Below are 26,951 nucleotides of genomic sequence, written 5' to 3'. Positions count from 1 at the left end.
AAAATAGTTGTAGAGAAATGTGAAAAAATTCCATACAACACATAATAGTAGCATACTAATATTTCTAAATTAACACATAATAGTACATGAAAATAGAAATATTGATACACCACATAATTGTAACATACAAATATTTCTCAATTAACCTTACATAGTTTTGCATCACACCATCATAAAATAAAGTACATGAAATAGAAAAATGCATAACATAAGATAGTATACCTAATACATTGCATCACATGCCTACTTCATTAGTATTCCCTCCCTTATATTTTCCACAATAATCAACCCACATTGCCCAAGCTATTTCATCTCTACGATCCTTCCATACGATTCTTGATTGTGTTTGCTCCCTTAGAGTTTGGGGTTGAGAGAAATCAACAATATTATTCTCATCTTCCGTAGCAACATCACCTTCATCATCTTCGATCTCAACGGTCTCATTGAATATGTCATCATCCGGGTCCACCATTGCAATATAATTGTGAAGAACTGCACAAGCTAATACGATATCCACTTGTGCGCGGAAAGGGTAATGAGGCTTTGCGGTAAGAATTTTGAAACGATTCTTCAAACAACCAAATGTAGATTCGATCTTAGACCTTAAAGAAGAATGTCTAAGATTGAACAATTCCCTTCTATTTTTAGGTGTTCTTCCTATTTGTTCCTTCAAATGGTAACGAACACCACGATATGGGGAGATGAAACCCGGCATGGTCGTGTATCCCGCATCACACAAGTAATATTTTCCTACAATTTATATGATGTGAAAGTGTTTAGTAGAATTTTTTGTCATTTCATTGAATATCATTTATTAATTGAAGTAATTAAAACAAAATTGAAGAATTGATGAAATTACCATCATATACTTTCAAACCATGAGGTTGTGGCCTAGACAATGCATCTTGAAGGACTCTAAAGTCATTTGCAGAACCTTCCCATCCAGCTAATACGTAAGTGAATAACTTGTTTGGGTTACAAGCTGCTAAAACATTTTGTGTAACACCTTTTCGACCACAGAATCGTGGTTGAAGATTAGCAGGTAGCATAACATCAACATGTGTCCCATCTATCATACCAATACAATCCTAGAGAACAAAAAACTACAATTGAATCCTTTTTTTTTAATTAAATGAACATGCTTTTAATCACAAATTAAAGAGAGAATACCTTGAAATAAGGATAGTATAGAGGGTTGCTAAGGATCTCCTGTGGAACTTCATTCTGTGCTTGTCTTAAAAAGCGTGATCGTATGAGGCAAATTGCTTCTAACACTTTGTTGAAATACCTACTCACAGTCTCACCAGATCTAATAAAATGTGACCTAATACTTCGATTTTTAGTTTTATGCCCCAAAATATTCAAAGTCATAGCAAGTTGCTCCTCCACTGTAACATGTCTTGAGTCTCGCAATAAATCATTCCTCCTCATTATCCCTGCAAGCTTCACAAAAGCACCACTACGCATTCTAACATAGTTGACACAACTATCACTAAATCCATTATATATACGATCCAAGTGTTGTTTTCTATTTTGATATTGAATTGTTTTCTCAACACTAGGACCTGCACGTATAGATCTACGTCTGCTTTGCATTCTCCTCATGAAGGTCATAACCAAAACTAAGACAGATAGTGCAGCACCCGAACACATATTAATTACTGTCTCTTCATCGAGATCACCATCCATCTAAAATACAAACATCATATTAAAGCAAATACCAACATTAAATGCAAATGATCAAAATCTTTTAGGAAAATTATCATAATTATTTATGAAATGTTTGCCCGTAAAAGGACCCACATATTGGGTCCAAAAGAAAATATTTTTGCAAAAAAAAGTTGGTTGGAATCAGACCAGGTTGTTCTGATGCGGAGTAAACCCTGAAATTGATTTGATCCGCTTAAGATAAATATCATATCCTACCTATCTGGTTAGTGAATTGCAATTTGATGCATGTGATGAATTTTGAAAAACTCATATCCAACATAGTGTTTGTTTGCAATAGATATTAAAGATGATTTGCATGCGGTATAAAATGCAACCAAAATTTATTTAGTTGAACATGAATTTTGTTGGGAATATGTGACTAAAATAATGATGCAAGCTCGGGGTCGAGCTCTTTTCAGCTCGAGGAGGATGATGCAGCTCTAGCTTAAATGGACTAGTTCGATCCTATAAAGGTCAAAATCAGCGGAACTTCAAATAGTTTGGAATCTCGTAAAAGACCATTCCTTTCAAAGCCCTCCCAAAACCATCTTGGGTCGCAAAATCGCGGTCAAATATTTTTTTTTCTATTTTAGACAATGTTTGATTGTCCAATTTGAAGGGGGTAAACGGATTTCGTTTTGACTAAAAATTGATATGGAGGATATTTTTTCCTTATAGTAGGATATTTTCTAGTTTTTAACATTATTCTATTTTTAATTAAAAATATATTATTATATCTTTTTCCTTTTCTTTTTTAGTCTATAAAAGACTCTTTTTCTGGATGTAGACATTGCTTTTGAAGAATAGAAAACCTTACTTTAATTTCTAGGATCGTTTATTTGTGTTCTCTCTATCTTTCTGCATCTTTTATAGCATTGATATTGGGCGTAGATTCTCTACAATCTTGATTGTAGATAATACCTACAATTAGTTACAAGGGTTAATACTATTAGTTTACCTCAATAGGCCCTGCTGTTAAAAACTTTTTATATAAATTAGATATATAATATAATTCATGGGGTACACTTAGGCCCCGTTTGGATAATGAAAGTATTAGAAGTAAGAAATATGTTATAAAAGTAACTTTCAAAACTATGAAGTATGAAGTAGTGGAAATAGCACTTTTTTTGTTTGTTTCGTATATTTTTAGAAGTAATGGAAGTAGAACTTATTCTTCTTCATTTACTTTTTTTGTTTGGATAACATTTGGAAATATTACTAGGAAGTAATTTTATCAATGAAAAGCTGTTAGAAGTAACCGATAAAGAAAATATTAATAAAAAAAATTATTTATTTCCTAATTAATATGCATTTCAACTACTTTCGAGCTACTTCTGAGTATTAATGATTGGAAAACTATTTTGGAAGTAAGGATGACACGTAAGCGCCACATAAGCATTTAAGAAAGTAATGGAAGTAAGTTTTTCAAAGAACCAAACATGTTTTTTTGCTTGGAAATAGCAGAAGTAGCATTTACTTCTTTTACTTCAGCTACTTCATAATTACTTTCGTGCAAACAAACGGGCCCTAAGTGGGAATGAAAATTTTAAAATATATACCAAATATTTTCAATTTATTTATTAATTACTCATTTCAGATTTAAAAAGATTTGCATAATCCTTTTGCACCCCTCTCGGTAAAAACGGGCGCGGGGTGCCTAAAATTTTGGGCGCCCGCGCCCGAAAATTTTTTCCCACCCAAAAGTTTTAGCGACGGATTATTCCGTCGTTAAAAACTTTTTTAGCAACGAAGGGGTAAAGAGAGGGGGGGTCTCGGGTTCTGAGAGAAGGGGGGGTTGGTCTCGGTAAAAACGGGCGCGGGGTGCCCAAAATTTTGGGCGCCCGCGCCCGAAAATTTTTTCCCACCCAAAAGTTTTAGCGACGGATTATTCCGTCGTTAAAAACTTTTTTAGCGACGGAAATTCCGTCGCTATATCAAATTTACCGACGGAATTTTATATTGTCGCTAATATTTTAGCGACGGAAATATTTAGTCGCTAAAATATCATTTTCCGTCGCTATAAAGTTATTTTCCTACGGTTAAATAGCGACGGAAATTCCGTCGCTATAAGTCATGTAATAGCGACGGAATTTTCCGTCGCTAAATATCCGTAGGCAATAATCCATTTTCTAGTAGTGGAAGCTCGAAATCAAAGCTCGCAATTGAAGCTCGAAACTGAAGAACGAATCAAGAAGAGACGCAAACAGGATTGAGAAGATGCGGAAGGAGATTAGCGGGAGAATGCCGAAAACAATCTAGGGTTTGCGGTGTGAATGAATCTGAAAAAGAAAGGAATCGAGAAGAGTAGGGGGTCTTGTCAGCTTTTTAACCCAAATCCACCAAAACCCATCTCATTTGGGTTTCTATAAAAGAAACCCCTATTTATCAACTTTATAGATATCCATATCTACAAAAATTTTATTTACAGTTGTACCCCTGTAGAGCCAATTCTTATTCCTAACCTATGAAAAGAGTGAAACAAATTACAAACCCCCCTAAAAGCTTTAACACGCTGGAAAGAGTCATGCGGCCCCATCTGCCATGAACCATACATAATGATTTCGGAGAGATTTATTTTGCAGTTAGTAGATATTTAGAGATAAACTTCACGAAACCCCCTCTGAACTCCCGCGCTTTGAAAAGTTATTAGAGAAAGCACTCCCTTAACCTCACTTTTCCGATTTCAATGAGAGAGACACACACATTTTGAATCTGTTATTTCAGCTTGTGGAATTTTGGAAAATGAGGAGAGTTCTGTGCAAAATTACCCCTACCTTCCGCGGGGTTTTGTGAAGTTTACCCGTACTTATATTAGTACAAGATACCAACGAGATTCCTCCGGATTCTCATGGGACTCCTCTCGACTCTGGAGGGTTGATCTATTCATTTCATATCTAGTTTTAAAGCAAACTCTGTGTAATACAAATTTTTTTCTTCTTGAATGTTTTTAATCAGGCATTGAATGCACATATTATGAATTTAGGACAAATTTTCAAAACCAACCCCTTTCACTATTTATTTTCAAAAAACGACCGCTTTTGCAAAAATTTTCAAAAACCGACCTGGTTTCAACTCCGGACCTGGTTTCAGCCCCGGAGCTGAAACCAGGTCGGTTTTTAAAAAAATTTATCCGAAACTTCACGAGAGTTGAACTCTCGTGAAGTTTCGTAGTTCAAAATTTTTTTTTGAACTGCGAAACTTCACAGGAGTTCAACTCCCTTGAAGTTTAACAGTTTTACTAAACTTCAAGGGAGTTCAACTACCGTGAAGTTTCCGAAGTTTTTTCACAAAAACGGACCTGGTTTCAGCGCCAAGGCTGAAATCAGCGCCAAGGCTGAAACCATGTCGGTTTTTGCAATTAAGTTTGAAAGGGGTTGTTTTCTGGGATTAAATTTCCAAATAGGTTGGTTTTGAAAATTTGTCCTATGAACTTATTTAGAAATTATATGGTTGACGATTACATTGTTAATTTTTCTAGAAGATGGTTTTTTTACTAATAACATTGGTTACACTAACCCACCGTGGATAGCACAGGTGGCCTAGGGCCAAGTGAAATACTGCCAACACCGTCAGGTTACTGGTTCCATCCCGTTTGCCTAACTTGGAGTGTGGGAATTAGAGGCAGAGCCTACACATCCTGGATTTACTTGGTAAGGGCCCGTTTGTTTCAATTTTTTTGAAGGAGAAAGTTAGAGGAAAGCTGCCAAATCTGACAAAAAATGTCAGTTTTGGCAGGTTTTTTTGCAAAAACGCCTCTAAAAGAGGCGTTTTTGCAAGAAAACCTGCCAAAACTGACATTTTTTGTCAGATTTGGCAGGCTTTCCCCTTCCCATTTTTGCAAACAAACAGCCCCTAAGGGTCTGTGTCCTCGGGATTCTCGTGTTTTGCCAAGGTTTTCCTTGTTACCAAAAAAAAAAAAAAAAGCTTTTGCTACTTATCATATCCATCAACTACTCATTTGACTTAATCTATGGATTGCGTGCGTATTGCTTGAGAGAAATTTCGGCCAAGGTTTGCTCTCTTTTTTGGTTTGGAGTTGTCTCTCCTCTTGACTTCTGTTTGTCTCCCTAGCCGCATATTTTGCTCTAATATTCAAAGCTTCCCCTAAACACACGGGCTTTACACCCACCTCAGCCATTTGCCCCCATTAGGGCATCTCCAACCCTTTGCCTCAAAATGGTGCAAATTTTGCACCAAAATTGTGCAAAAGTCACATCTAACAGTAATTCATCTCCAACCCATTGCACCATTTTTTGCACCAAAAAGGAATATTCTCAGTATCTTTCTTTTTATCTACTTTTATATGATTATTTTTTATTCCCTATATTTTTAACTATTTCAACAATTAACCCCACATATCAAATTTTATTTTTTCACATATTTTCCAAACAAAATGATTTATTATTTAAAAATTAAACTAATAAAACAATAAAATATTATTTTATTAATTAAAATAACTTGATTGCTAAAATATTATATTTTTATTATTGATATTGCCAAAATATTACATTCAAGAACACAACAGGAAATAAAATACAAGGAAATAATTAAACATTAACAACAATGTAAAAATTACAAATTTAGTATGCACTTAACTATCTGAATTAGTGTATTCCTCCCATAGATGATCTATCAATGCATTACGAAGCGCAATATGGGCATCTTTATCCTTGATTTTTCCGTAACGTGCAATAAATTGAGTAAATCTTGTAGTTTCATCTGCTACCATATCAACTTCTGGTGTTGGTGCTTCCCTCACTTCTTGAATTGGTGCATAAAGATCACGTTCATCCTCGATTATCATATTGTGCATAATAATGCATGCAGTCATTATGTCATGTAATACATGTTTTTTCCAAAAACGTGCTGATCCTGCCACGATTGCAAATCGTGATTGGAGAACTCCGAACGCACGTTCTACATCTTTTCTACATGCTTCCTGTTTCATGGCAAAATATTTTTTCTTCCTACCTTGTGGCTGTTGGATTGTTTGTACAATAGTAGCCCATTTCGGATATATACCATCAGCTAAATAATAACCCATATTATACTCTTTTCCTTGAATAACATAGTGAGCGGGAGGAGCAATACCTTGAGCTAGGTTAGAGAAAAGATTAGATGACTCCAGCACATTGATATCATTATTGGTGCCTGGCATACCAAAATATGCGTGCCATATCCAAAGATCATAATCTGCCACAGCTTCGAGGATAATAGTTGGTGACCCACTACGTCCTGTGTATTGCCCAGACCATGCTGTTGGACAATTTTTCCATTTCCAATGCATACAATCAAGACTTCCTAACATTCCTGGAAAACCACGTTTTTTTCCAATATAGAGTAGCCTAGCAATATCGTTAGCGTTAGGTGTTCGTAGATACCGCTCTGCGAATATTTCCACCATAGCACGACAAAATTTTGTCATACTTTCAATTGCTGTTGACTCACCTATTTTAACGTATTCGTCTGTAGCATCAGCTGGTAAACCGTATGCCAACATGCGAAAAACAGCTGTTACTTTCTGTAACGGTGATAATCCCATTCTACCAAGTCCATCACTTCGTTGTTGGAAGTAATAGTCATGATCTTTCACTGCATCAACAATACGAAGGAACAAACTTCTTGACATCCGATATCGACGACGAAACATATCTTCTCCAAAACGTGGATTATCGGCAAAGTAATCTATGACCAAATTCTGATGCGCATTTTCTCGATCGCGGTTGATCACTGCATGACCGGGAATCGAGCCACCATGGATCGGTTGGTAGTTTTGTTGACGTAAATTGTTAACGAGGATCATGTTGTTGTTGATGTACTCACAAATTACTTCTTCGGTTTCATCAATCTCTGCAATGATATTGGACAGAAAAGTATCATCATCCGAAGATGAAGATGATGATAAGTATGATGGACCTCCAACATCGAAATTCATTTTTGAAGTAAGAAAAGAATGACTGAAGTATGCAGAAATGGAGAATAATAATTTTAACACAACAACGAGTAGTTGTGTGGATGTACCTAATCTAGTATGCTATTTATAAAACTTTGCTTAGCTGTATACATTGAACAATGTGTAAAGTTGAGCTGCTTTTAGGAAATGCTTTCCAGCTGTTATCAATTTGTCACAAAATTCAAATTTGCTTAGCTGTAGACGTTGGACAATGTGTAAAGCTGACCTGATTTCAAAAATTGATTCCCACCGACAACATTGGATAATGTGTAAAGCTGACCTGATTTCAAATTTTGATTCCCACCGACAACGTTGGATAATGTGTAAAGCTGACCTGATTTCAAATTTTGATTCCCACCGACAACGAAGGATAATGTGTAAAGCTGACCTGATATCAAAATTTGATTCCCACCGACAACGTTGGATAATGTGTAAAGCTGATCTGATTTCAAATTTTGATTCCCACCGACAACGTTGGATAATGTGTAAAGCTGACCTGATTTCAAATTTTGATTCCCACCGACAACGTTGGATAATGTGTAAAGCTGACCTGATTTCAAATTTTGATTCCCACCGACAACGTTGGATAATGTGTAAAGCTGACCTGATTTCAAATTTTGATTCCCACCGACAACGTTGGATAATGTGTAAAGCTGACCTGATTTCAAATTTTGATTCCCACCGACAACGTTGGATAATGTGTAAAGCTGACCTGATTTCAAATTTTGATTCCCACCGACAACGTTGGATAATGTGTAAAGCTGACCTGATTTCAAATTTTGATTCCCACCGACAACGTTGGATAATGTGTAAAGCTGACCTGATTTCAAATTTTGATTCCCACCGACAACGTTGGATAATGTGTAAAGCTGACCTGATTTCAAATTTTGATTCCCACCGACAACGTTGGATAATGTGTAAAGCTGACCTGATTTCAAATTTTGATTCCCACCGACAACGTTGGATAATGTGTAAAGCTGACCTGATTTCAAATTTTGATTCCCACCGACAACGTTGGATAATGTGTAAAGCTGACCTGATTTCAAATTTTGATTCCCACCGACAACGTTGGATAATGTGTAAAGCTGACCTGATTTCAAATTTTGATTCCCACCGACAACGTTGGATAATGTGTAAAGCTGACCTGATTTCAAATTTTGATTCCCACCGACAACGTTGGATAATGTGTAAAGCTGACCTGATTTCAAATTTTGATTCCCACCGACAACGTTGGATAATGTGTAAAGCTGACCTGATTTCAAATTTTGATTCCCACCGACAACGTTGGATAATGTGTAAAGCTGACCTGATTTCAAAATTTGATTCCCACCGACAACGTTGGATAATGTGTAAAGCTGATCAGTTTGTACAAAATGATTCAATTTCAAATGTTGACCACCGACAAATTCAAACCAACCGCAAATTCAAATTCAAATTCAAATTCAAATTCAAACAAAAAAAACAAATTTGGATTGGCTATAAATAACATTCACGGTTTCTACTTCAAGCCACCCAATTCGAAGTATTTCTTCAAAGTATTTCTGATCTCCAAACCAACCGCTTTTTACAAAAAAATGTCTGTTCGATTAACTGGATACACGGTTACTGAAGATGTGCTCCTTTGTCAAGTATTCTTGGATATTTCTCAAGACCCTATTATCGGTAGAAACCAGTCTCGAGATGCATTTTGGTCTCGTGTGGAGGACAAATACAATGAACTTCGAGATCAGCATTTTGAGATGCGTACGAGCCGATCAATTCGTTCTCGAATGGAAATCATAAGTAATGAAGTAAGGAAATTGAATGCGTGCTTGAGACAAGTAGAGAATCTGAATCCAAGTGGTGCTTCAGATGAAGATATTGTAAGTATTCTATTAATTATCGTCTGAATTTTATTATTATTGTTGAAATACATAACTTGATGTTCACTATAATTTGCAGTTAGTTCGAGCAAAGATGTTATTTATGCAAGAACCAAAGTACAAAAAAGGTTTCAAATTTGATCATGTCTGGAATATGGTTAAAAATTTCGAAAAATTCAAAGATGATGTCCCCACAGCAAGACAAGTTGGTCGAAGACAATCCCAAAGTGTGAACTTCGACTCGTCACAATCAGATAATCCCACTCCGGAATCTCCTATATCAACATCTCCTGGACTGTCATCATTTACTCCATCTGAACGACCTATTGGGGTAAAAAAAGCTAAATTGAAAAGGAAAAATGATGATCATGAGTCAAGTGTAGTGGACTCCATCGAGACCTCCAGCAACCGACTTATAGACAAGTTAGACAAGGCGAGCTTGGACATGCAAGTAGCGTTTGATATCGAACGAGAAAAGATAGCCATGAAAAAAGATAGAGATGAATGGAAAATTATAATGAAAGATTTGAATTCCATTGCTGATCCAAACGTGCGTGAGTACGTTCGAGCTCAACAGATTAAAATAATACAAAAAAGAAATCAACAAGAACAAGGGTCTGCTTCTAATTTTGGCAATTATTTCAATGATATTGGACACTCTGGCCCCGATCTACCAGATTATTGAGAGTTGCTTGACCATCTTATGTAATGTTCCATGTTTAGTTTGTATTTTATGTTTTATTTTAATGAAGTTTTATATTATGTGTGTCAGTTTTTATATGTTATGTATTCCATATATGTAATTTATATTTGAATTATGTATTATGATTGCTCTTTATAATTCATGGGACTTTACTTATAATGTCTAGATTTTAATAGTATAATTAATAATAATGCCTTTTTAATTTCAACATTATTTTTTTTTAAAAATAATTTATTTTGTCTAAATTATACAATTGGGGTAAAATTATAAAATTTAAATATTATTAGGGTTGTTTTATACATGTAATAAAATAATTGGGGTCAAGTTGTAAATACATTAAAATATGAGGTAAAATTTAAAAAAAAATTAAAAAAAAATAAAAGAAACAGTAATGCGGAGATGAACAGTGCGACGCCAAATATAGCGTCGTGCTGTTCATCCCCGCTAAAATGCAGCGAGAATTGGCGCCGCGTTGGAGCTCCGGAGCATCGGCAAATCCGTTTTTTGCGGCAAAATAGCGTCGCGTTGGAGATGGTCTTAGGTCCAAATCATTAGAGAGATTTCTTTTCGCCATATCAAATCTTGGATAGAACAAATTTTCAAAACAATCCCATTTCTTTTTTTAATTTTTAAAATCGATCTTTTTTTATTTATTTACCAAAACCGACCCGTTTTTTACCACGTCAGACTAATCACTTTCCTAAACAGTCAGGGTTGCCAACTCCAACTGTTTAGGACATAATTTTTTAGGGTTTAAGGCTTTTAATTGGGGGTTAACACCCTCCTAAATAGTCGGGGTTGGCAACCCCTACTGTTTAGAAAAGTGATTAGGCTGACGTGATAAAAAACGGATCGGTTTTGGTAAATAAAAAAATGATCGATTTTAAAAATTAAAAAACAAAATGGGGTTGTTTTGAAAAATTGTTCATCTTGGATAATCCAAAAATGATGAGATGGGCGTAGGTACAATTATAGCGAAGTCCGTGCCAAAACCGCCCTTGTTTTTAATTCAAATGCCGTGAAGAAATTGGTGGTGGTCTACTGTTCTTCCCTATTGGATGATGGCATCTAACATCTATTCTATGCTATGTAGGCAAGAGGGAGAGAAAGCGTTTGATCTTTTCCCCCACTCTGTACTCAACGTGATTGTTTTTGGCCATCTCATTGGCCTTAGCGCTTTAAAAGATTCCTAGCAGATAATATTTCCTAATATGAGAGAAGCAAATGATTAGCAATAACCCCATAAATAGCCAACGCTCACGTACACTTTGAAGCTAAAACACCGTCATGAATCAATGCATGTTCTGCCGGAAAAAAACTTAGGAAACAACTACTGAGATTTACAATGCATGTTCGCGATTTTCGCACGCATACTATTACGGACAACTCTTTTATCTCCAAGACATCTCGCATAATGCGATTCTGCGCGAGAAGTGAAAGGCTTTTAGCCTTCAGCCCCTCTCTCAGAAGAAAAGCGGGAAAAAAAAACCACGCCCCAACGCAGGTGAATGACAAAAGCAGCTAGCTAGCTGCAAAGCAAGCAGCGCAACGACCCCAATCTCTGCGTTCGCACACAGCAGCAGCTGTGCTGTTTCTTCTTTAATCGATTCCGTCACAGTATCAATGAGGGCCCTTGGATGCGCCCCATCATAGGGACAGCAGCATCCCAAGGCTTCACAGGGGGCTATAAAGATATCAACCGAGGCCTTTGAATTCCTTTGCTTTTCTTTCTCTGTGCTCCCCCCCTCATCTTCCTCCTTTCCAAAAGCGTGCAGAGATTTCCTTGCCTTGCTTAGGGGTTCCCTCCGAGTCAAATACGGCAGAGCTTTTTTTTTCTTCCCCTGCTGCAAGCCAAACAAAGTAAAAAAAAAAAAGCCAAAACAGTACCCATCACTTTTATCTTTCTGGTAAATTATGAGAAAGGGTAAATTCACAAAACTATCAAAAAAAAAAAATGCCTTGTAGCTCAATGAAAATACCTGAAAGTTCATGGTTTAAGGTTTGAATTTTTTTTTAAAAATAACAGTTTGTTCAACCCATTTCCGATTCCTTAAAAGTTAACATGAATGCGAAAAACAATGACGATGGAATATGACAATTATTTCTATCTGGCATAAACATTTACATAGAAAAGATGACGAAATGATGCGATTGGAAATTGAAAATGAGGGGTGTTACTTTTAAAACCATAGTAGGATTCTCCGCGATTCTTACAAATTAAAGAGGGTTTTCTGCAATTTCACTTTATCTTCCAGAAAGGATCCTGGTTTTTAACTGTAGCGTGAACGAAACTGCATATATATATACAAAAGGATCACTTACTGTAAAACATTGTCAGGCATCTTCTTTATCTTTATCTCAGTAAAGAAAAAGTAAAACAGAAGGCTAGATGCCCTGATCTAATTCTTGATCGTGTATTTTGAGGGTAAAATTATGAGGGGCTTAAGTAACAGGAATTTTATAGGTTATTATTCATTTCTACCCTTATAAGTTAGAGCTATGCATCCCGTGATCTTCTTAATTTGACAAACCATCAAATACTTAATCACACTCAGCTCTTTGTTCTGAAACAACCCAGTGTAGTATGATTTCGATAAATATCAAACTGTTCTAGAAATAGGGAAAAGTGTATTCTCAAAATAGAAAAGGTATTTCTATTCTAAAGTCCAAGAATCCACCTCAGTTGTATCAACCCAAGATCCAGATCTCATTCATTGTAATAGTCCTTCAAAAGTTATGAAATCAAAAGGCCAGAAGATAGATTTCCAAATCTAGCTCGCTAAGATCTTTGATGTTTTGCTTACTGCTAAAGAATGATATCTAGAAATCATAAAGCACGATTTTTATCACTTCAATGATTTGGAACACTGTCAGTTTGCTTTCTGCTTTATTCCCAAAATGATTTGAAACAACCAAACAAGCTCTCTGTTCAAACTCGAGCTGACTAAAAGTTGAAGTCTTTGGAGGGTAAAAACTTCTCTCACATAGATGATAAGGGTACATATGTAACTTCCTACATCAATCATTCATGTCATGCCTTTCCAACTTAAAAGCTTAGATATATGCTGCTACATTCATAAACACTTCATCTTTATTTCTTGTTCTTTCAAGTGTTTCATGGATAATGAGCGCTCGTGGAATTTGGGGGGTGGCTTCTATTTTCCGTTAATCTTGAGATTGCGACTTTCATGGGAACAGATGAAAGCTTTATGAGATCACACTCGCTGCCATTTTGGTTCCTTCTCTTGCTCTCTTTTTCCATCTTAGTTCGCCCAACTCAGCAACTGAAGACCTCCATTACCTCCTTTTCGACCGCTAGGAGTCTTCTCTCTCATTCCATGTCTCAAGCTAAGAAGTTGTCCCCGGAGACGCCCACTTCGCCCCAGCAGTTTGAAGACACTAAACATGAAGTCCCTAGTGGCCCCAACCCCATCAACAATAGGTAGCAACAATATCATCATCTCTGGGTTTTGGTTTTTATGTTGTACGAGTGTATTCATAGACGTCTCCACGTGTATATTTGTTTGGCTTTCGCATTAGATCAACATCAATGTACAAATTGCAGAGAGTTTTGCTATTAATACATTCCTTCGCCAGTCAGTTACTACTGTTTTGCAAGCTGCTTATGTGTTCCATCTGTCATTATTTCATAGTTTTTTTTTCAATTTAACCTCTTCAATCAAATATAGATCTGATTACTTGTACTATTTCTTCAATAGAAGAGAAGATATAAGTTTGGGGTTGTCTATGATTTCTTCAGGGATATAAGTTTGTATACCAGTCAGATTTTAAAAAACAAATGTTGACAGCCTACTTTTTTTTAATCAAACTAATTCTCTGCGGTATATGATATCATGGAGAAGTATATCCCAACCTAATTGGCCAATCTTTTGGGAAATACCAACCCTGATGTTATAGCACAACAATACCTCTAGAGGGCTTGGGTTCAATCTTCATAATAGACATTTTTGTATTTATATAACTTAATATCTCTGTCTCAAATGTTACTTATTTAGTTCTTCCCAGGATTTCTTATTTCTTAATATTTATTCGTTTGTTATCCATTACAGCACATCACAATAACTTTATAATTTATAATTTCGAATATGCCATCTTTGATATCTGCAGAAATCAGATCCCAAAAGGCACTTGGGAAGACAATAGTGAAGAATCCCTCTTCCTTTTGTCTTTGATTGATAAGGATTGATAACACTGCCAAATCAGGCACCCTCATCTTGGTAACACAAACAGGATCAGCAAAAAATCACCTCCAAAAGTCAGGCTTTTTACCTCAAAAATAGCCAGAAATGCCCACATGAAAAACCTTAAGGGGAAAAGTCCTAAAAAAAGTTATAGGGAGATCACAACAGATAAGGAAACTTATCCCTAGGAAAATTGGGCTTAACTTTCAGAACCTGTCCATAGATTGAACTCCTCAAAACCTAATAAAGCATCTATTTATACCTAGCTTATCAAGATACTTCTACCCTATCCACATCCGACACTTCCCGTATCCGTGTCCATGTCCGACACTGCTTGGACACTTTTTGAATATGTACATACTGAATATGTACATACATTTATTCAGACGTGTACTCAATTATATCATACATGTTTTAGTTTGAAACGCCTGTAATACACTTTTTGGACATATCTTACACTTCACCTCAAATTTCTGCAACTCATTATAATTGGGTCGGGTTCATTTCAACTCATACCCAGTTCATAAGTATGATTTTGAAGGGTCATTTGGGTATCTAGTTCTAAAATGCGTGGTTTTTCCATTTATTATCTGCCCAAATAAAAGAAACGTAAAAATATTATAGGGATTTTAGTTCTCATAACATGTGAATAAAAAAAATCAATTTCATCTAAACTATTAATTTCACTGTGCGTATGTGTGAGCGCATGTGTGAGCGTGCGCGTGCATGTGTATATATTCCATGTCTCTGTATCCTATGTTTTACAATTTTTTTTTGCCCTGTGTCCATACCCATGTCCGTGTCCGTATCCGCACCTGCACATGTATTCCTGCAACATAGACTTATACGTACCTTGGTTCAGTCAAATCTATACTATATATTAAGAGAATCCACTGTTGGGTTTGTGTTAGCCACATTTTTAGGATGTCAAATATGTCCTTGCACTTGGGAGAAACAAAGGAAATCTCACTTGGAAAAAACTACAGTAATGGTCTCACACTGGGGGAAAAAAGGAAAATGCCCTCACACTTGGGAAACATCCAAAAAGATATAATAAACCATCCATTCCTTGACAATTTGACTATGGCACCCCACCAAGTTCTATGCAGGCATCACGTGCACGGGGATACTAGTTTTAAGATAATTGTAATTTTTCACATTTAATTTTTCACATTCTCATTCACTCAAATAAGTTTTACACTAAAGTAAAAATGTTATATCCTTTGCATGGTCCGAAATATGAATGATGCAAAATGCTTTCCACGACCACCTGATATGTGTAGTGTCCCTTTCCAAATCTGATCTTCGTGTAAAAGCAGGAAAAAAAACTGACATAAAATTTTGTTTCAGACTAGGCTTTAGATACAGTTAATACAAATTGAAAGTGTACAAAGAATTTTCTAATTAAAGCAGTCAAAGAGCAAACTGATCAAAGAGGAGCATAAATATGCAGTGACGTGGATAATACAGTCAGATTATAACAAGGAAACTACAAGTGTAGAAAGATTAAAGAACATCTAGTAATCTCCAGATAGCTCTAGAACTTGAATGATAAAGATGAACTAACCTTTATAAATCCATCAATTTAATTCCATTACATTGAGTGGCTCGTGAAGTTTGATAATATGCATTGATCCAGCACCCCTTTTAGCAATATATGTTGCTCAATCAAAGTTGGCACTGTTGTATCAATTCAACAGGATATCTTCACATTGGAACTTCTAACATTACTATAGCAAAGCTATATACGTCAAATTTCTCAATAATGACCATTGAGTAAGTTATCTCTGCAAAAAAATAATGCAAAAATAAGACATAAACATGTAAGAACTAAGAAGTAAATAAAGCTAGTAAAAATAAATAATGAGGTATAGATATCTACGGAAAAAAAAATTCAACAAAAAATTAGCTATCTTTATTAGTTTTATTTTTATTTTATTATTTCCTTTTCCTTTTTATTTTTTTGGGTAACAAACAAGGGTGGCCCCGTAGAGCACCCATCCAATTCCTCAGTTATTTGGAGAGACCCTCTGCCATACACGATGTCTTGGTCATCTGACCCATGCGCTTTAGGCACCTATCCCTGTGTTGATTATTGTTTCCCCATGTTGTCTACAAATGTTTGTAAGAAAATACCAAAATAATTCATATGATTAAATGCAAAAGTTTAACGCATTAATTGTTAATTTTTACCGATTTTTCTACCATTTAATTTACCAGACCAATTTCAAACAATTCTAGAATGATCATTGATTATCCATTAATTAGTTCCCATACACATATACAGAAAGCTCAATGCCAAAGAGTAATTCTGGTGTTTTAAGCTTCTTTGGATTTTCTTAACATTTTATTCCAGGTTCCTCATTCTAGTTCATCGCTACATACTAAAACTAGGGAAAATCAATTTCTTGGTGTATTTTTGGTCAGTAAAGAAACTAAATATTTCATGGTCACAGAAGTTGCTTCACTCATACATATTACATATGTGAATATGCGTTCATGGACGACCAAAATATATATAACTTGCTACTGATAAAGAAGTAACCTAAGCTCCTCTGTAACAAATAACTCATCAATATTCAAGTTGAATTCTTAATCGAACGTGAAGTTCTATCATGAGGCAAGTACCCATATGTCCCACAAGTAACTTTGCTTATCTTAAATATTCGCTATATGAATTAAGCAGTAAATACTGCCCACAACAACTGAGGCAACTCTGATGAAAATGAAAAGTAATGAAATTCGTAAGTAGTACGCATCTATTAATTGTTCATAATTTTGAATCATTCAATATTTTTGATTAGTTACTCTGCTTGATTCATGCTATGATTTGAAAATGTTAACTTACCCATAAGAAATGCAGGTGATTTCTGAAAAGTTCCAGTAGAAGGATTGCAAAATATGGTTGCTCACCTTTTCTTTTTCTTTTTTCTTTTTTCTCCTTTTTCCAGCTTTTCATTTCAAATGCTTAGTCAAACTTTATGTACTAATTAACCCATAAGCTTGCTTATGTATGCTTTGGTAGGCAGTTATGCTTCTCAACACTGCCATTGTGATTTTCATTAATTGTCAAACTACTAGCCAGTTCCTAAAACAGGGGTGCATGAGGATGTTGTTGAACTCCAGGAAAGGCAAAAAGTGAAGTTACAACCCAGATTTAGGAAAGAAACTATAAGTTGTCGTCAATAGAGCTATATATATCTAGTACCATGTGAGTTTTTACCCCAAACAAACCCCAAATGATAGAAAATGGAAGGCTTAAGTCAAATTATGTGAAATGAAACCAAATAGGCAAATAGGAGTAAGGTATTCAGTCATTGATGTTTGAGGTACCTTACAGGTCTCAAGGGGTTATATCTAATCTTCAAGGTGGAGAGAGGGTATAGAAATAAGGAAGATTTGGAGCAGATATACATTTAAAAATCCAAAATATTTATTACCTGTTGGCACGAATGTGTTACTTGTCCATTGCATCAAACTTCAACTATTTGTATCCATTCTTGGCTATTGGCATAAAAAAAGGGAACACGATTAATTCTAAGAAGCAAAAATGCTAGAGATCACATACAGAATCCAGAGATTGAGCATTTCCTTTGTCCTGCTAAAAAATGCTCGTTGTGGTGTGTTCCCCCCTCTTAATGAAATATGGGCGATTAAACTAAAAAATTAATAAATACTTGTTCCATAAGCAGTGCAGAAAAGCTGGAACAATGTCCACAATTAGAAGATGGCGGCAATAGCATAGGTCTTCAGATACGTCGAAGACTCTGGTCAAAACCTTGTCTGTGCCCACAAATGAAGCTTGATGGTAACCCCTGCAACAAATAATGAACAAGTTTAACAAGGTGCATATCCAAAATGAATAAATGCTACATCTATTAGATTGAAGTTAAAAAGAAACTAGCAATGTATTTATAATAAAATAACTAATTTAACATGGTGTATATCTGAGACTGATACAGTAGTTAGACTTGTCTGGAGGAGAAATGCCATTTGTATCATGAAAGTATCTGATTGATGTATTTCCTCAATGCTTCAAATTACCGTGCTTCATTAATACCGTAAAGATGACCCTTTCAGATGGTTGAAGCTGCTGATGTCTTCTTCCTAAAGTTTTTGCATGTATTTGTGTTTGTTTGCACGCACGAAGAATTGGGTCCGTAAGTCTTTTGTTTAATCTCATGCTCTGACAGGACGTTTCAAGCACACTCTGATAGCGTAGAAAGTTCCCCGTGTCAGGCGCCCAACCTTTTTGACCCAGCCAACATGAGGACAAAAGATTAGGCACCGTTTTTTTTGAGAAAAATGGAAAAGTTGGCGGGTCCCACAATTATTTATTATTAGTGGCGGGTCCCACTACTAATATTTTATTTGTGCATAGTATTTCCCAAACACTATAAATAGGGCCCTAAACTCTTAAGGAAAACTTATCCCAGAAACAACTCCTCTTATAGAAGAGTAAGAGAAAACAAAGAGAGAGTTTGTGAGAGTTCTTGGAGTGTATCTGATCAAGAGAGGGTGTTCTCTTGGATCAATTCTTTTAGGATATAAAAGAATTTGGCGGCGTCATTGTACCGTGGAGTAACTCCGAAGGAGTGAACCACGTATATCTGTGAGTACTCTGTGTTGAATTTTGTGCCTTTATTTTGTGATTACGTCTCCGTTCGAGGCTTTATTATTGAGGTGAATCCTAACAACTGGTATCAGAGCTTGACTTAGAGTATATATATCTGCTTATTGTATGCTCTGTGGCTGCCACTAAAAGTGGATCCTCCACATCAGAAAATAAGTTAGATTAATATTTACTCTTTTAAGGCATTGGACACTATTCACGTGTACGATACTATTCACGTGTACGGTACTATTCACGAATACGGTACTATTCACGAATACGGTACTATTCACGAATACGGGACTATTCACAGATACGGTACTATTCACGAATACGGTACTATACGGATACGGTACTATTCACGGATACGGGAAAGACGTAATCTTTCGCCATGAGATCTACAGTTGAAGGCAACAGGCTTCGAATTGAGAAGTTCGGCGGCCAAAATTTCAGGTATTGGAGGATGCAAATAGAAGACTATTTGTACCAGAAAGATCTCTTCCTACCCCTCCAAGAAGAGGCGGGCAAACCTGAGAAGATGGACGACGATAAGTGGAAGGTGCTCGATCGTAAAGCATTTGCCACCATCAGGCTCAACCTTCACCAGCATGTGACTTACAACGTCTCGCATGCGACCACCACCAAGGAGTTGATGGAGGCCTTGGAGGCGCTGTATGAGAAGCCGTCTGCTTCAAATAAGGTGTACCTGATGAAGAAGCTATTCAATCTCAAGATGCAGCAAGGAGCTCGCGTGGCGGACTTCTTGAACGAATTTCAGGCTGTGGTGCAACAGCTTGCTGCAGTAGATCTAAAGTTCGACAACGAGATCCAAGCTCTTCTGCTACTTTCTTGTCTACCAGATTCATGGGAGAATATGGTAATGGCGGTGAGCAACGCTAGAAGGGCCACTTTGCACGGGATTGCAGAGTTACTGTTCCAGCATCAGTAGGGGATGATCGGGCTGACGGTGCAGCCAATCTCATGCACGAGACGGATTCGGATGCACTTCTCCTATCCCTAGAAGACAAAAGTGATGCGTGGATCATCGACTCTGGCGCATCTTTCCATGCAACCTCACAACAAAAACTGCTTTTATCGTTCGTGAAGAAGGATTTGGGGACAGTCTATCTTGGCGACGATCAACCTTGCAAAGTTTTCGGGAAGGGAAATTGTACCCTCAAGATGGAGGGCGGGACCACCTTGACGCTGAACGACGTTCGGCATGTACCGGATCTCAGACGAAATCTTATATCAGTCGGGCAACTGACTGACTCCGGTTACAGAGTATCCTTTGAGCAGAGAAGCTGGAAGGTGTCCAAGGGTGCTCTGGTGGTGGCACACGGCAAACACGAGGGGTCTCTTTACATCGCCAACGGGAAGATCGACCACTTGCTTGCCGCAGGACAAGCATCATCATCATCATCCGTCGACTGCATGATTTGGCATCGATGACTTGGCCACATGAGCGAGAAGGGGATGTAGATTATGGCCGCGGGAGAGAGGCTTCCGGGTCTGAACAAGATCGATCTGACTTTCTGTGAGGACTGCATCCTAGGCACACAAAAGAAGGTGAGCTTCAACAAGACCGGACCGGCTCCAAAACTGCAGAAATTGGAGTTGGTGCACACCGACGTGTGGGGACATGCGCAAGTCCCATCTGTTGGTAACTCTCTTTACTTTGTCACTTTTATTGATGATGCTACGAGAAAATTGTGGGTGTTCTTCTTGAAGCACAAGTCAGATGTATTCATCATCTTCAAGAAGTGGCTTGCCTGTGTGGAGAACGAAACAGGCAATAAGCTGAAGTGTCTAAAGTCTGATAATGGAGGCGAGTATTGCAGCCAGGAGTTCGAGAACTTCTGCTCGTCCCGTGGGATTCGGAGACTGAAGACCGTCCCAGGCACACCTCAGCACAACGGAGTGGCGGAGCGCATGAATCGCACTATCTTGGAGCGCGTCAAAAGTATGAGGATCCACTCCGGATTGCCCAAGAGCTTTTGGACTGAAGCTGTCAATATTGCTGCATACTTGATCAACCGCGGGCCATCCGCGGCTCTCAATTATGGGATACCTGAAGAGGCTTGGACCGGAAAGAAGCTGAAGCTAGAGCACTTACGAGTATTTGGTTGTGACGCCTATGTCATGACCAATCCTGCAGACCGGTCAAAGCTTGATCCAAAGTCAAAGAAGCTCTCTTTCATCGGCTATGGAGGAGATGAGTATGGGTACCGTTTCTGGGATCACGATACGCGCAAGGTGGTGCGCAATCGTAACGTCGTATTCCATGAGAATGCGGTGTACAAGACCAAAAAGGTGAGTGGGAGTCAGCTATCTTCCCCTCTTTTCCCAGATATTGCTGACAGTGAGGACGGCGGTGAGATACCAATCAGCATAGAAGACGGAGACCAAGAGAACATGCGGGATGCACAGCAGTAGGATCCAGCAGAGTTGCCGATTGCAATTCGCAAAGCTCTAAGAAATCCAAGGGTGCCAGAGATGTACCTTTCCACCATGAATTACCTTCTCCTGACTGACAATGGTGAGCCAGAGAGCTATGAGGAGGTACAGCAGACCGCAAAGCTCGTGGCGAGTGGGAGTCTGTCATGGAGGAAGAAATGAAGTCATTGATGAAGAATGGGACTTGGGAGCTTGTAAAGCTTCCACGAGGGCGAAAGGCTCTTCACAATCGGTGGATTTATCGGGTCAAGGATGAAGCCGATGGACGGAGACGCTACAAGGCGAGGCTTGTAGGGGAGGGCTATGAACAGAAAGCAGGGATTGATTATTCTGACGTTTTCGCTCCCGTCGTCAAGTTGACCCCGATCCGAACCAGTTCGAGATCTCCATCTAGAGCAGATGGATGTGAAGACAGCATTCCTTCATGGAGATTTGGAGAAAGAAATCTATATGCATCAACCAGTGGGCTTCGAGGAACGAGACAGGGAGGGCCTCGTGTGTCGCCTATGCAAGAGCTTGTATGGCCTGAAGCAAGCTCCGCGACAGTGGTATATGAAGTTCGAGAACTTTATGGAGGAGAACGGTTTTCTCAAATGCGACACAGACCATTGTTGTTTCATCAAGAGATACGACGAATCCTATGTGATACTCTTGATTTATGTTGATGACATGTTAATTACAGGGCCCGACTTAGCCCGCATTGAGGAACTCAAGGGACGTCTCTCCGAGTGCTTCGAGATGAAGGATCTGGGTCCAGCAAACCAGATTCTGGGAATGAGGATCATCAGAGACAGATCAACACGGAGGCTGAGGTTGTCTCAGAAGACCTACATTGAGAAGATTCTTGAAAAGTTCGGCATGGAGAAAGCTAAACCAGTGGGCTCGCCATTTGCGAGTCATTTCAAGCTATCAAAGACCCAACCATACGCATCTGTCGTCGGGAGTTTGATGTATGCGATGGTGTGTACGAGGCCAGATATTACACAAGGAGTGGGAGTTGTGAGCCGCTTCATGAGCAATCCAGGGAAGCAACACTGGGGTGCGGTCAAGTGCCTTCTACGCTACTTGAGATGCTCGTCCGACCGTTGTCTTGAGTATGGCGGGGCAGATTTGCAGCTAGAGGGCTTTTGTGATGCAGACTATGCCGGGGACAGAGACTCGAGAAGGAGTACGAGCGGCTACATCTTCATCTTGGGTGGTGGAGCGATAAGTTGGAGATCCAAGTTACAAGATACTGTGGCTTTGTTGACAACCGAAGCCGAGTACGTGTCTGCAACAGAGGCAGCAAAGGAGTTGCTATGGTTGAAGGCTTTTCTTCTCGAGCTTGGAGTAAGCTTTGAGAAATACTTCATCCACTGCGACAGTCAGAGTGCCATTCACTTGTCAGAGAACGACGCATTCCATGCTCGGACCAAGCATGTTGACGTGAAACACCATGCCATACGGAGATGGCAAAGCAGGAACGAGTTCAAGCTTGTGAAGATTGATACGAGGTACAATCCAGCCGATCAGTTCCGCTCGAGAAGGTGAGGCTGTGTGCAGCCTCATATGGCCTCCGTTGAGAATGTTGAGGGCCGTGCAAGACGCCAAAGATACATGACATCCGGATGATGCAACCAAGAGTGGTGTGAAGATATGATCGACATTCAATCAAATCTTCAAGTGGGAGATTGTCAGGCGTCCAACCTTTTTGACCCAACCAACATGAGGACAAAAGATTAGGCACCGTTTTTTTGAGAAAAATGAAAAAGTTGGCGGGTCGCACAATTATTTATTATTAGTGGCGGGTCCCACTACTAATATTTTATTTGTGCATAGTGTTTTTCGAACACTATAAATAGGGCCCTAAACTCTTAAGGAAAACTCATCCCAGAAACAACTCCTCTTATAGAAGAGTAAGAGAAAACAAAGAGAGAGTTTGTGAGAATTCTTGGAGTGTATCTGATCAAGAGAGAGTGTTCTCTTGGATCAATTCTTTTGGGATATAAAAGAATTTGGCGTCGTCGTTGCACCGTGGAGTAGCTCCGAAGGAGTGAACCACGTATATCTGTGAGTACTCTGTGTTGAATTTTGTGCCTTTATTTTGTGATTAAGTCTCCGTTCGAGACTTTATTATTGGGGTGAATCCTAACACCCCGAAGGTTCCTTAGTATGAAATTTCACATAGACCACCATGAGTGTCCTACAAGTTCTCAGAAAACCACCTTCCATTAGCTTGCCGTCTGTGATTAGCATGCTACTTGCACGTGGTAAACTGTGGATGAAAGTTAACATTAAGAGCATGTTTGGCTACTACTTATTTTTTGAATGCTTATAAGTTACTAATTCTTAAAATTACATATAAGTATGTAAAAAAAAATAAGGAAATTGTTTGGTAAACCCCATAACTTATAAGGATATATAAGTAGTTGTGTGTTTGGTAAACCAATAACTTATAAGGTTGTGTAAAATGTCAAATGACTAAAAAGGACATGTTGTTGTAACTTCATATTATAACTAGTTGATATTAATTAATCAAATTCATACTGATAAAATATTGTTATTAATAAAATAGTTAATTAAAAACTATCTCATAATAAGTAATATATTTGATTAAAATATTTTATATACTAAATTATTTGTGATTATTCATTACTAATATTGTACTTAAGTAATTAATTTCATATTAATAATAAACTAATTAATTAATTCATAAAAATAGTTATCTAATAGTAAGAAATATGTTTAATTAATTTTTTTTTATATATTAAATTATTTGTGATTATTAATTACTAATATTGTGATTAAGTAATTAATTTCATATTAATTAACTGTTATTAGTTATAAAATAATTAATCAATTCATAAAAATAGTTATCTAATAGTTGGAAATATATTTGATTAAAATATTTTATATATTAAATTATTTGTGATTATTAATTACTAATATTATTATTAAGTAACTAATTTCATATTAATAAAATGAAAATTAATCCCTCATCATGCTCTAATTCATCATGCTTCCATGGGCCATGCTAATCTACGTCTTCCTCGTCTTCCTTATCACTTTCTAATCCATTCTTATGGAACATGAATCTCTTCAGTGTGATGTATGCTCAATGTTTCACACATTGGTTCTAAGGAAACTTAATCCCTTTTCTACTCTCATTTGTTTGTCCCAACCCATTATTCGAAGACAAGTGATAAGTCGCAACAGTTCTAATTCTCATTTAACGAGGAATAAAAATAAAATGATGAAGAAGAAGAAGAAAGAAAGAAAGAAAAAGCTGATTCCTGGCTTGTGCCACTGCTTGAACAGGATGGGGAGAGTAGGAAGGTGTCGATCAGGAAGAAAAGATGTTACCATGGTTTCAGATTGGGCTTAAAGAAAAAAGGAGGAAGAAGACAATTGGATGGGAAGAAAGGGAAGAGTGGCAAATATGGTGATTTATAACCACTATTAATCCCTTCAGGGAGAAATCAAATAAGAGGCAAAATGACATTCTACAACTGCATTTAATTGTCATCAAGGAGTTATCTTGAAGTTTGTAGTTTCCTATAATTTTAAATTTTAATGGTAGTCTAACGCTGAAAGCCTGAAACCATGAAAATTCATGATGGTTCTGCCAAAGCTAACTTGAAAAAAGCTTCCAATTCTCTATTTGTATGAACCTTTAACAACCATTTTTAGTATATACCAATAATTTGGAAAGTGTACCAGAACCTATTGCTGACCCACAATATTTCTTACAGGACCCAGTCCTGTTTTTGCTAGAGAACTTTATATTCACTTCCTTTAGACTCACGTTAAAAGTTGACAAAATTTTCCAATAAAACATTAAAATTTTATGAGTTTGTTGGATGAAGTATTTTAGGTTTAGGGTGGTCTTTTAGCATAGAAATCTATGTAATAACTGTGTTTTAATGGAAATTAGGTTGTCATTTGCGACCTATCTTCTTAGCAATCAATATTATAGAAGGTCCAGTCAGAATTCTTTTTTTCTTTTTTCTTTCTTTTCTGTGTGTGTGTTTTTCTTTTTTTGGTTTTCTTTGTGGTTTTTTTTTTTTTTTTTTTTTTTTTTTTTTTTTTTTTTTTTTTTTTTTTTTTTTTTTTTTTTTTTTTTGGGGGGGGGGTGCACACATCTGAGAACCTTGCTACTAGTGCTCACTAATGATGTGATGTTTGTATGCATACAAATGTTAAGGTTCTTGCATTTAAATGTAGATATCATTGCATATAAGTAAGGGTTATCTATACCAAATTACCAATTTTCTCTGAGAGGGGAACTCCAGCTGATTAGCACCACATTTCAGGGCATGAAACTCGCTACAAGCTTTTATACTCAGGATTACTCCCCTCGCTTGAAAATAAGAGTAAGCCACCATAGAAGCATGCAAACATTGATAACACAGAGAAACTTTGCTTTGCTGACAAATTTAATGGTAAAACTAAACCAAAAGTAGATCACTTGAAAACGGCCTACAAAGGATTAATCTTAGATGCAACACGTAATGACATGAAACAACATTTAGAATTGTTATTTCGCATACACGATCAAGCACAGCTAAAGGAAAAATAAAAATAAAAATAAAAAGAGATACAGTTTTGCTCTTCTGTAAATAAAAATCAAAACATCACGCAGGGATGAGAAGTTACCCCCAAAACAAAAGAAGTTTACGGCGTAGCAAGAAATCCCTGAGCTCACGGAACTGAATGCTTCCACCTTTCAAATCATAAGCTCTCAGTCTCGCTGACCCACTTAGCTCCATCAATCTATCAAAAAAAAAAATCGTCAGTAAGATGAACACGATCTGGATTTAACAAAATCATGGGGCGGAGCGACACACAGCGATCGGATGCCAAGAAAATAGAAGCATCTCCTACACTTTTATACAAATTTCTGCTGTATTTTCTCATAAACAATCAACCCGAGATAAAATTTCAACTTTTGCCCCCAGGATAGCGATATACAAATAGAAAATCGCAAACATCATGCAAGAGTGAGAACTTACCTCCATGAACAAGCACGCCGTCAGGGGTTTGGGTCAATTTGATCGGAACAAATAACAGCACTAGGGTTTTGTTTCTGATGGGTTTTTTTTTAGGTGTGGTAAGCGATCAAAGCGAATCAAATAATAAGGCGTTCATACGTTTAAAAATTAATTCGAATGCGGACTTTAATATTTATATGTCATTTTTCGAATTCGAGTTTGAATATTTAGTATTTAATAAATATTCATGAATATTTATAAATACTTGGTGAATATCAAATTATATTTATTCTGCTAAAGAATTTAATTTTCAAATAATATAAAAATTTATAAATAGAAATTATTTCTTTATAATATATGATGTATATATATATTTAAGTTAAAATTTTAATTAGAAAACAGATTTAACATTATTTAAGTTTTAAAACCAATATGTGCAATAATACAAATAATAAGTTGTCATCAAATTTTAAACGAATATT

The 26,951-nt window shown here is 37.0% G+C and overlaps 3 protein-coding genes and 1 long non-coding RNA gene across 4 annotated transcripts; 1 reads left to right on the top strand and 3 right to left on the bottom strand.

The window, feature by feature from the left end:
• Window positions 236-1,689, bottom strand: LOC109836239. Its single transcript, XM_020404105.1, has 3 exons — window positions 1,171-1,689; window positions 860-1,088; window positions 236-750 (listed from the first exon to the last, which is right to left on the bottom strand). Exons 1-3 carry the CDS (start codon window positions 1,687-1,689, stop codon window positions 236-238), a joined length of 1,263 nt encoding a protein of 420 aa, XP_020259694.1.
• LOC109839698 (putative nuclease HARBI1) lies at window positions 6,157-7,834 on the bottom strand. Its single transcript, XM_020408211.1, has one exon. The coding sequence runs from the start codon at window positions 7,643-7,645 to the stop codon at window positions 6,302-6,304; it is 1,344 nt and encodes a 447-aa protein (XP_020263800.1). The 5' UTR covers window positions 7,646-7,834; the 3' UTR covers window positions 6,157-6,301.
• Window positions 9,238-10,300, top strand: LOC109836238 (glutathione S-transferase T3-like). The gene is made up of 2 exons (XM_020404104.1): window positions 9,238-9,525; window positions 9,605-10,300. The coding sequence occupies exons 1-2, from the start codon at window positions 9,238-9,240 to the stop codon at window positions 10,208-10,210; spliced, it is 894 nt and encodes a 297-aa protein (XP_020259693.1). The 3' UTR covers window positions 10,211-10,300.
• On the bottom strand, window positions 11,454-26,531 carry LOC109836373. Its single transcript, XR_002245939.1, has 5 exons — window positions 26,491-26,531; window positions 26,135-26,251; window positions 17,871-18,245; window positions 15,998-16,217; window positions 11,454-12,072 (listed from the first exon to the last, which is right to left on the bottom strand). It is a non-coding gene; the product is annotated as an uncharacterized LOC109836373 (long non-coding RNA).

Source organism: Asparagus officinalis, chromosome 4, assembly GCF_001876935.1.
Source record: "Asparagus officinalis chromosome 4, Aspof.V1, whole genome shotgun sequence".
Classification (NCBI taxonomy): Eukaryota; Viridiplantae; Streptophyta; class Magnoliopsida; order Asparagales; family Asparagaceae; genus Asparagus; species Asparagus officinalis.
The sequence above is the reverse complement of the archived record's forward strand: the minus strand, read 5'-3'. Positions and strand labels throughout refer to the sequence as shown.

Bases quoted from the DNA above. Each gene is read 5' to 3' on its own strand.
- LOC109836239 (XM_020404105.1), bottom strand. From the start codon at position 1,689: ATGGATGGTGATCTCGATGAAGAGACAGTAATTAATATGTGTTCGGGT. The intron at 1,089-1,170 runs GTATTCTCTCTT...TTTGTTCTCTAG, and splicing joins TATACTATCCTTATTTCAAG to GATTGTATTGGTATGATAGA. The intron at 751-859 runs GTAATTTCATCA...TATAAATTGTAG, and splicing joins TGGTTTGAAAGTATATGATG to GAAAATATTACTTGTGTGAT.
- LOC109839698 (XM_020408211.1), bottom strand. From the start codon at position 7,645: ATGAATTTCGATGTTGGAGGTCCATCATACTTATCATCATCTTCATCT.
- LOC109836238 (XM_020404104.1), top strand. From the start codon at position 9,238: ATGTCTGTTCGATTAACTGGATACACGGTTACTGAAGATGTGCTCCTT. The intron at 9,526-9,604 runs GTAAGTATTCTA...TATAATTTGCAG, and splicing joins GTGCTTCAGATGAAGATATT to TTAGTTCGAGCAAAGATGTT.